This window comes from Ipomoea nil, unplaced genomic scaffold (genome assembly GCF_001879475.1).
Source record: "Ipomoea nil cultivar Tokyo-kokei standard unplaced genomic scaffold, Asagao_1.1 scaffold3100, whole genome shotgun sequence".
NCBI lineage: Eukaryota > Viridiplantae > Streptophyta > Magnoliopsida > Solanales > Convolvulaceae > Ipomoea > Ipomoea nil.
Window position 1 is genome coordinate 3,325,159 of NW_017619528.1, and position 10,706 is coordinate 3,335,864.

The 10,706-nt window shown below is 37.0% G+C and overlaps 1 protein-coding gene and 1 long non-coding RNA gene across 3 annotated transcripts; one reads left to right on the forward strand and one right to left on the reverse strand.

Annotated features, from left to right (window-relative positions):
• Positions 1 to 1,383: 1,383 nt before the first annotated feature.
• LOC109166529 (protease Do-like 5, chloroplastic) lies at positions 1,384 to 7,157 on the forward strand. Of its 2 annotated transcripts, XM_019315470.1 has the most exons (10): positions 1,384 to 1,460; positions 1,497 to 1,803; positions 4,388 to 4,534; positions 4,851 to 4,913; positions 5,022 to 5,111; positions 5,425 to 5,547; positions 5,733 to 5,820; positions 6,115 to 6,189; positions 6,504 to 6,644; positions 7,040 to 7,157. In XM_019315470.1, the coding sequence occupies exons 2-9, from the start codon at positions 1,516 to 1,518 to the stop codon at positions 6,608 to 6,610; spliced, it is 981 nt and encodes a 326-aa protein (XP_019171015.1). In that variant the 5' UTR covers positions 1,384 to 1,460; positions 1,497 to 1,515; the 3' UTR covers positions 6,611 to 6,644; positions 7,040 to 7,157. The 2 variants fall into 2 exon arrangements, with proteins under 2 accessions (XP_019171015.1, XP_019171016.1); XM_019315471.1 differs by lacking the exons at positions 6,115 to 6,189; positions 6,504 to 6,644; positions 7,040 to 7,157 and adding an exon at positions 5,992 to 6,103 and having other exon boundaries at positions 5,733 to 5,836.
• A 330-nt stretch (positions 7,158 to 7,487) lies between these two features.
• On the reverse strand, positions 7,488 to 9,445 carry LOC109166530. Its single transcript, XR_002051675.1, has 2 exons — positions 9,230 to 9,445; positions 7,488 to 8,191 (listed from the first exon to the last, which is right to left on the reverse strand). It is a non-coding gene; the product is annotated as an uncharacterized LOC109166530 (long non-coding RNA).
• Positions 9,446 to 10,706: the final 1,261 nt, after the last annotated feature.

Below are 10,706 nucleotides of genomic sequence, written 5' to 3' on the forward strand. Positions count from 1 at the left end.
TAGGGGAGCACTAGATTTTGCTAGCAATTTAATCGCAAATATGTTGCGATTATGGAACTTCTGGTTCTACAATGGTGCTCCAACGATAATGAAGTAAGGGACTTCGAGTCCAAAAAGGTTCCTTATCTGCTTCAAGAGATTATTAGGCAAACTTTAGTTTGATAAAAACATGACACTTATATGGATATAGACATGTGAAAAAGCATTTTTAGATGTAGGCTGACTGGTGTATATAAAAAAAATCTTCAAAGAAAAACTCGATCTTCAAGTCGAGATAATACTTATAGCTTTCACAAGCTTTTTATTTCAAATGTCTCAGTCTTTAAACATGAACTGACATTATCAAGCTCTTTATATATTTCATTGATGTTTACACCATCAATCTTGACTGAGATAATAAATAATAAATAAGTCCATTATCAACCCTTTATCGAGCACATCTAGAATTGCATAACTATAAATATAAATCCAGAATTGCATAACTATACATCCATAACTTCATAACTATACATCCAGAATTGCATAACTATAAATCCAGAATTGCATAATTACACATCCATAACTTCATAACTACACATCTAGAATTTCATAACTAAAAATCCAGAATGAATGACTAAAAAATGAATAACATAATGTTGTTGCTGGGAATCGAAACTAATTTTCTTTTCTTTAAGTAGGACGCGTGTTTTGATAAAAAAACGACATCATTTTTGCATCCGTATGCACCATACGGATGCACAGCATAATTTGCCCTTTACACTTCAATGTGATACATGGTCCAAACTATAATTTGTAGTTTACATATGAAGCTTAGAATGAGCAATCGTTATACCCTACACCACGGCGCGCGTAGCACTGTGCACCGCGCGCCTCCCAAAACGACGTCGTTTTGGGAGGCGCGGTAGAAAGTTGTTGTGATTATGTGTATTTGTTCACACTATTATGTGTATTTGTTTACACAATTATGTGTATTTGTTCATACAGTTATGTACATTTTTTATACAATTATGTATATTCTTTTTATACAATCATGTACATCCGAATCAGAAAATTTGTGTGTATTATGTTAAGAGTTGATGTGTATTATGTTAAAAGTTTATATTTATTATGTATTATGTTAGATTATGTGTATTATCTTGTAAAAAGAGTATGTATATTTTGTTATATAATTATGTACATTCATGTATACAATTATGTGTATTCTAGTATAACATTATGTATATTTTTGAACAACGGGTTTTTTTTAAAGAAAAAATTACTGTCATTCACTGGCGCGGGAAATTTCAAAAAAAAAAAAAATTAAAACGACGTCGTTTTGCATCTGGGCGCACAGTGCAATGCGCGCCGTGGTGTAGGATATAAATTGCCTAGAATGAGAATACGAACTTCTACACGCAATTATTTCAAGTGAACATAGCAGCAAAAATATAAATCCACGTACTCAAATTTTATCCCTGTTTCTTGGGATTTAGAAATAAAAAATTTTATCCTTGTTCAGTGTCATTTTTGTTCATCATGGTAGCCTTGGGCCTTTCGTCTTCACCCCACTGTGTCCTCATACGCCCAAATCCACCTTCTGCTCCTACTCACCAGCCCCAAGCACCTCCTTCTTCCTCTTCCTCTTCAAATTCAAGCAACACCCATTGCTTAACAAGGCGTAAAGCTTTCGCCTTTACTGCTTCGGTTGTGTCCTCTTACATTCTTGATTTGTACCAGACTTCATCGGCTAATTCCTCTGCTGCCGCATTACAAGTGGATGATGAGCTTCAGCAAGAGGAAGACAGGCTTGTTCAACTCTTTCAGGTACTTCAAGGCATATATATTATGTATTTCTGTGAGGGGTAAAGAAAATAGCATCACAATCTTTGGTGCATTTTCTTGATTTCTGGATTCTGCTTTAGTTTGATGTATGCCTCTTCTTCTGCTGTAGAAAATGTTTGATCTGTATTCTTTACAAAGGTTCTTTTCTTATGGCTTTGGTAATTTCTTTTGTTTTAAGAGTATTTATTCAGTAATAATTGAAGGAAATTTTCTTAATAGTAATTGAGATTATCTCTGCCGTCTGAAACTTTAGACTGAATTGGTCCAATACCGATTATTTGGAAATCAATTTCATCAATTTGGAGTGTTTTGTTGACAAGAAAAAAAAAAAAAAAAAAAAAAAGATTTTTCACCCTTTTTTTCTTGACCTTATTTTGGCCATGGGGCTACTACATTAACGTGGTAACAATCTGTCATTGTATACTAATGGCGGCAAATTATACCATGGACCAGGGGTCTACCTTGTATTGTATATCCTGATCCAAAAATAATCTTCAAATTCTGTATCCACATTCTCTACCTCTAGTTAACCGTTTCTGTATCTTCAAACAAATTGAGTGATATGATTAAGGAAATATCTTTATTATTAGAATTGATTTATTTCCTATAGAGATAGGAAATAATTATGGTAAGGAGCTTGAATGATTCTGCTTTCCTTTTTATGTTTTAGTTAGTCTTCCTTTCCTTTTTATGTTTTACTAGTCTTTGTAACCCTCCTCTTATATAAAGGGGATTTTCATTCTAATAAAAGAACAAGCAAGAAAGAAGTTAAGTTAAAATCAAGAGGTGGGAAAACTCTCAAAACGTTCCTATTATCTTTGTTCCTTAAATTTATCTCTCAACATAGACATCCCCAATAACCCTAATCGCCCTTTGACGCGTGCTTTCGCCCGAGAACATAACATTTTGGTTCCGTTGCCGGGCCGTCAATATGGGCGAATTGAGGAAGCTCCAAGACGAGATGCGGGACATCCACTTATCTCTGCAGAAACTGGAACACCTGCCAGCCACCGTGCAAAAACTGGAAGAATTACCTGCTACCGTTCATACTTTGTCTGTAGCCGTCGCACACCTCACGGCGGTTGTGAACTCCTTTGTCACGAACCCTCATCTCCCAACGACCTCCACTGCTGTCACGCACTCTACCGCTAGCCACGCCACTCCAGAAGCGGTCATCCTAACACAGCTAGATCCCACTCCATCCACAATCATTGTTGAGCACCCACATGTGGAGATAGCGCCATTGCAAGCCACTGTTTCAGCCAATCAGCCTCATGTGGTTTCAACACAAAAGACTGCTAAAATTGAGGTTGTGCCCTTTACAAAAACTGTCATATGCATGGGAGGGTTATTTCACCACTCTCCAACCCCATCTCATTTAAGGGTTGTGTCATATGGTATTGGTCAGTCTTCATCGTTGGTGTCTCCCTCATCATCTAATGTTGTTATTCCAACTACCTCCTTCAAAGGATTTCCAAGTTTGGGATCTTCCTCACCACTGTTTGCTGACTTCGCTCCTCCATTGATTCGTAGAATGCCACTTGAGGCTTTTTCATTTGCACTTCTTTTGGGGATGCCGTTTGATCGTGGGAGGTATTGGCTACGTGCTGCACGAGGTTCTCAAGCTTGAGGACAAGCTTGATGTCCAAGAGGGGAGTAATGATATGATTAAGGAAATATCTTTATTATTAGAATTGATTTATTGATTTATTTCCTATAGAGATAGGAAATAATTATGGTAAGGAGCTTTAATGATTCTCCTTTCCTTTTTATGTTTTAGTTAGTCTTCCTTTCCTTTTTATGTTTTACTAGTCTTTGTAACCCCCCTCTTATATAAAGGGGATTTTCATTCTAATAAAAGAACAAGCAAGAAAGAAGTTAAGTTAAAATCAAGAGGTGGGAAAACTCTCAAAACGTTCCTATTATCTTTGTTCCTTAAATTTATCTCTCAACATAGACATCCCCAATAACCCTAATCGCCCTTTGACGTGTGCTTTCGCCCGAGAACATAACATTGAGGCACATAAACTATTAACTACAGGTACAGAATATGTTAACTACAGACACATATGACATGTTAACCAAAGTTTTACTACATGGACTTCCAAATCTTACACCCTAAATTTTACTCCCTGATGTGACGGACACTGATAAGCTACTTTTTTTCATGTGGGTTCCATTGCAAGTGTCTGCATCAAGATTTTGTGAGAGAGTAAAAGTTGGGAGTAAAAAATTGGAGTACATAGTATTTTCCTGTTAACCAATTAACATATTCTATATTTGCAGTTAACATTTTATGTGTCTGTAGTTATATGTTATGTGTTTGTAATTACTATGTATGTGCCTTCAATTTGTGTACAGGTATAGGAATTGTTAACTGCAGGTGCAGAATGTAGTAATTTAATTGTAGACACATAATTTTTAGAGCAGGGTTCACAATGCAATATGAACTCTGGTCCATGGTATAACAATTGACTAATGGCAAAGTGTAGTTGTGCAAATTTCTCATTTCTTGATTTGTTGAATCACCCTTGGCTGTTAAGAGAACTTGTTACTGAACATGTAGGAGGCATCCCCTTCGGTTGTTTACATTAAGGATATTGAGCTGGCCAAAGGCTTCAAGGACACTGCTGTGACCGAACTGGCAGATGATGAGAACGCAAAGGTGGAAGGAACAGGTTCTGGCTTCATTTGGGATAAGTTTGGTCACATTGTACAGTTCCTTTCCCAATACTTAATTTATGATTATTATCTGCAATCGATTTTCCTCTTAGCTACTAAAGCTTGTCCCTCAATGTATTTGAATTTCTTGGAAATTCTAAAGCAATAGCTGTTTGGTAGGTCTGTATCTTCATTCCAGAATCCAGACGCTTATGTGATTTTAGTCGCAATAACATAATGCTCTTTCTGTGAATTTGAGTTTACTCTTTAAACGACATATATTGTGTAAATTTTTTTTGCTCATTAGGTAATTCTGTTGAGTATGGACATGTTTATTTTGAGTTAACACATTGGTATGTTTATGATAGGTTACTAATTACCATGTCGTCGCTAAATTGGCAACAGATCAAAGTGGACGGCAGCGTTGTAAGGTTTTCTCTAGCATTGGCATGACCATATTTTTTCTGGTTCTTACCTAAACAGTCAGAGACCCGGAGAAACCGATGTATCTCATTAATTTTATTTATATTTTTTTATAGGTATTTTTAGTGGACGCTAAAGGTAATAGCATTGCTAAAGAAGGAAAGATTATTGGTGTGGATCCCGCAAATGATCTCGCTGTCTTGAAGGTGTTGTCATCACTTCTTTTCTCCTCATTGCATATCCTATTTGGTAGATCCATAACTTTAAAAGACGGGATCTATAGCTAAATGATCAAATTCGTTGAACTAGTTTCAAGCTCTTCTAAAGCTCTTAGTTTTCGTACCAAACTTCCGACATGTGATAATTCTTTACAAGAAAGAGTATGAATCAATGCTCCCACCACCGGGGTTCGATCCTGTGACCACCCATTTCGAATGGTAGCAGAGGTGCCGTCACACTACATAGTAGTTGACAAATTCACTCTTTATCTAAATCTCGTTTAAATGCTAATTTATGCAGGTTGACGTTGAAGGGGTTGAACTAAAGCCTGTCATTCTCGGTTCATCTCGTGGTTTACGTGTTGGTCAGAGTTGCTTTGCCATAGGAAATCCCTATGGATTTGAGAACACGCTAACAACAGGGGTAACGTGATTTTGAATTTGTCATCACACTTCATGCCGCATGCTACCCGGAAATTGTCTACTTTCGTAAACTTTAAATATTCTCCTCATACTACCAATTTCTTTTTGTCGAAAGGCGCATATGGTTATTGGCACTTATTGAATGATTGCATTTCATGCAACTATTTGATTAATTTAGATGTCCAGGTGGTCAGTGGATTAGGCAGAGAGATACCTTCACCGAGTGGAGGAGCCATTCGAGGTGCTATTCAAACAGATGCCGCTATTAATGCCGGTAGGCCTCCTTTTTTGTTTTGTTAGAAGTCCCCTTTAGGAATCCAAAGTGACAAATACTCAAATGCTTGTATTCCGCATTTGATAAGGTTCACATTCGGCTTAGCTCAAATTTGCGATAACTTGCCTGTTTTTGTGACAATTTGTATGAGAATTTGGCCTGAGGTCACAGTAACGGGAGTCTGAGCTGAAGAAAATATCAAAATACGCTACATATTTAATAATTGAATTGAGAAATGTAACAGACCTATGATTATCGTTGTACTTCGTTTCTAATTGTTAGTTGCATAATCAGGGAATTCTGGCGGCCCATTGATTGATTCAGACGGCCATGTTGTTGGAGTAAATACAGCCACGTTCACTCGCAAAGGTAAAAGGATCTGTTACCCTGTTTCTTCTCATGGTAATTTTTTATGAGCTAATAATCGATGTATAGCAAATAATTCTGAGTTTCTGACAGCAGAAATGTTATTGTTAAGACTCCCACATTAAAAAAAAAAAAAAATGAGAGAGAACATATGGGTTTTATAAGGCCATGGATTAAACTAGCTAATTGATTGGGTTCAGTCTTTTAGCGTAGTTTGACCCATATAGTCCGATTGAGCGACATTGGCGCAATCTTAGATTATAACATCGTATCAGAGCCTGTTCGGTCCTCTTGATTTCATTTGACTCATGGCACAGGTTCAGGAATGTCCTCGGGAGTTAATTTTGCCATACCAGTAGACACAGTTGTACGAACCGTACCTTACTTGATCGTGTATGGAACAGCTTACAAAGATAGATTTTGAAGATCTATTGCACTTGAATTTCAAATAGATGCAGGTACATCCTAGCCTCCTAACTCATTTCCTTGGATACTGGATAGTAATCGAAATTGATGTTAGGGCTTTTCACTGAACGCTTGAGGTTCACCCATTGTCCCGGTGCATCTCCTAGTTACAGAGTTGATGCATCCAATCCCATGTACGAAATAAATTGTTAGCTAGCAGTTAACCGAAACTCAATGATTTTTCCTGTAAACACACTTTGCTAACTCAATGATTTTTCCTGTAAACACACTTTGCTTTATTGCATGAACACTATGCTCTTGGCGGACTAGTCAGTCTAGTTGCCTTTTTCTTTTCTTTTGGGAAAAAAAAAAAAAAATCGTTAGGTTTATTTTGTGCTGTGTTTATGTGTGTATTTGCTACTTTGATGGATCATTGAACTGAATCCAGAATGTTGCAATGGATCCTTCTTGGAATGAAGACAATATGAGAATGGATTAGCAAGGTGGGTTCACTTATGGAGCCAACTTGCTACAAGGCTTGTGGAGATTTTCTTCCTTTTGCATTAAAAAAAAAAAAAAAAAAAAAGGGATATGCTCCTTAACATGCTTCTTGTACAAATTTTAAAAAGTTATTTGCTAAATTACATAAAAATGTGGAGTTAAGTATTGACTCTTTATGGTTCAGTTGGTCACAACTAGAGTCTGTAGTACTAAAAAAAAAAGTGTCGTCTAATTCGATCTTTTTTTAGTTAAATGGATTTAATTACATTTTGGTCTATAGTTGAAGCGTCTATTTGACTCGTATCCTAATAATATTTAATGGAAACTCAAATTCAAAAGAAATTATTGTATCAAAAAAGGAAAAAACATAACTTTTGTGATCACTAATCAAGTAATTATGCAACTACCTACCAAAAGCATTGGGATATATTGAAAGCAAATATGGAATGTTTACATCAGAAGAGTCTTGGTAGAGACTGGAGGACAATACACATAGGAAAAACACAAAGCCACAATGTCTTGCTGTCATATACACAACAATGTGCAAATAAATTAGAAAAGAAATGGGAAAATTGATTAATTTGAAGATTTCTGTAAACAAATTAGAAAAGAAATGGGGGAAAAATTGTTTAATTTGAAGATATGTTGGAGAGCAACCTGCATTCACTACTATGAGTTCTGCTCATGCAAGGATATGAGAGACAGCTGTTCTTCAATGGAGCAATCCACATGACATGAAGTCCGACACGAGAAAGGGATGAGAATGAGACCAAGACCTCGCTGTTCTATCGGGGAAGGGGAAGAGCGTCTGGTGCTACGGTATTCAACCGCGTCTTGAAGAATGATGTTTCCTTGCTTATCAAGGCAATAGAATGAGCCTGCAAAGAACCGGCCATCATTCACACCAACCAACATTCTACGATGCAAGAGCTTCTTGACACTGGCCACATGACCGGTAGAGTTGTTTTGCTCAGGCCCACTCGAGCTTACATCCTGAACTTGAGTGCCCGCTCCTTGGATGGTCTCCATTCACAAAAGTTATAACCGGATAAAAGTTTCAAACTCAAGATGTCAAGCTTGTTCTGGCAAAGATATTACTCTGCAGAAGATAATAATAAACATAAACAAGAAAATAAGGAGGAATCTAAGATAGTAGTTATCTAAACACCTTAATATTTCCTCGAATATGCAAGGCTGAATCTCCCATAGGGTTTCAATTGAAACGTACAACAAATACCCGGGAACATAGGAATCATCACAAACCACTGTTGCAAAAATCCGCCTAAGCGGCCGCCTAGACGTCCCCAGGCCGAGGGGATTTTACCCTTAGGCGAACATTAATCAGTAGACTAGGCGGCCAAGGCACCCGAGTCGCCCAACCCAGCGCCTGAGTCGGCCAAACTAGGCGGCCAAGTGTTTTTTTCTCTTTAGGTGTGCAACGTGTACATTGATGTGTTTTATTTACTATTTTATTTACTATTATTACTTGCCCGCCTAGGCGCCCGACTAGCGTCTTCTACAATATTGTCACAAACACATTCAAACTTGCTAGTTTTTGATCTAGTCAAAACCAACTAACAGCAAACATATAAACCTAAGCAACATAACCTCTAACTCTCTTAGTATACTCCTTATATATACTGTATAAGTATGAGAAGGCAATAATTCTCAAACTAACAGTATAAATGTATCAATTCCAAAATATTATCAGCAAAGGTAAAAGGCCCACACTATTCAACCAAACAACAAATTGTGGGAATTGGCAGGTGAATTAGACTAAAGAATGACTGTTACAAAAAAACCGCAGAGGAACTAGAAGAATGACTCCTAAAGAAAAGTCCTTTTATCAGTAGTAATTCTTATGGCATTTTCATTGAATTCCATGATTGTGTTTAATGATATATCCAACTAAAACACCAGGTAGAGCATTAACCAACCAGTTTTCTAGTCTGATCAAAAGCTCCAAGTTGTTTGGCACCACTAATTATTTCGATCCTACAAAGCGCAATTAAAATGGGGAATCCTTACAACTACACACAAACAAGCAAATTTCATTTAAAAACAAAAAGAGTATGAAAATATAAAAATAAAGAATCAACTGCATAGAATGTCAAGAGGAGAAGATTGAGTAAATTACATTTCGGAGCAAACAGTTTCAGTAGTGGGCCTTTGGGTCGCCGGAACTCTTGCCCTCGGTGAAAACCCTATCTTTGTTCAACTCCTAGTCGCCCGACGACTCCAATGTAGAGAACTCGTCGGTGTATGATTGCCGGCGAGGCGGCACCAGCTCTCTGGAAAAGGAATGAGAGATGAAAGAAGAACTTTACTCGATTTAGGGTTCAACAATTCTATTTCCTTTATAAAAAAAAAAAATAAAAATTGTCCGTTTACATTTTTGGCTTCAAATTGAGGCCTTGAGGGTTTAAGTTTCTTGACAATGCATTAACACCCCTAATATTTTTTATAATTACATAATTAATCCGTGTATCCAACTTCCTCTCAAAAAAAAATCTCTGTATCCAACTTTTTAAAGTAGGGTTGTAAAAATCGGTCTAGGCGCCCGCCTAGGGTCCTGTCTAGACGCTAGACGCCTCTAGACCGTGGCGATTTCTCCCCTAGGCGTCCGCTTAGGTTACCGGTCGCCTAGCGCCGATTTGGCCGCCTAGCGTCTAAATTAGTCGAGTTAACTCGTCCATTTCGATCGAGTTAACCCGATCAGCTAGGCCTATTTTTTTTATTATATATGTGTATGTGCACGCGCGCATACATATATATAATATGACATATATACACTCGTAGATTAGTTTGATACTTTGAATCTTTGGATGAATGAAGTATTTGAGTATTTCATATTTGAGTATTTTTAATTTTTAATATTGTTTTAATGTTTTTTTTTTTTTCTGAGAACCATTGTTTTGATGTTATGACTTATGAATTATTATTAATTCATTTATTTGGATGTGTTATTTGATTAAATGTTAAAAACAATCTCATTAAAATTGTCAAACTGCAAGTCTATCACTGTTTTTTTTTGCGCCCGCGTAGCGCCGCCTAGATTCCGCCTAGACCGCCTAAGCGCTAGGCGCTGTCTGGGCGCCCGACTAGCGCCTAGCGCCTATTGCAACCATGTTTTTCTTTTCTTTTTATTTTTTTTTATTTTTTTTTAAAAAAAAAGGGAAAGATAAGTTTTTATTAAATTAAATGTTCAATACAAGACGGAATAGATGAAATCCAAATAGAAGGACTAGATTGCGAAAAAGATGTTCTAGCTATAACGTGAGTACACTTATTCACTGATCTAGAGATATAATTGAAAGACATTACTTCAAAGTGTCTACAAAACTCCTTACAAGCATCGATCGCACAACTTGAATACGAGAAATTAAATCCAAAGCCATTAAAGAGAATACAAACCATCTGGCAATCGGATAGAATGGCAACCTTGGTGCAGCCTAGCTATTTAACCCAAGATCAAACTTCTTTTACCGCCCCTATCTCTGCAAAGTGTACATCATTTAGACATTGAATTGGGTCGTTCTTCGCCCCCACATAACTTCCATCGCTTGCAAAGACGACACAACCGAAATAAGTCTAGCCATCCCCTTCAAAAACGA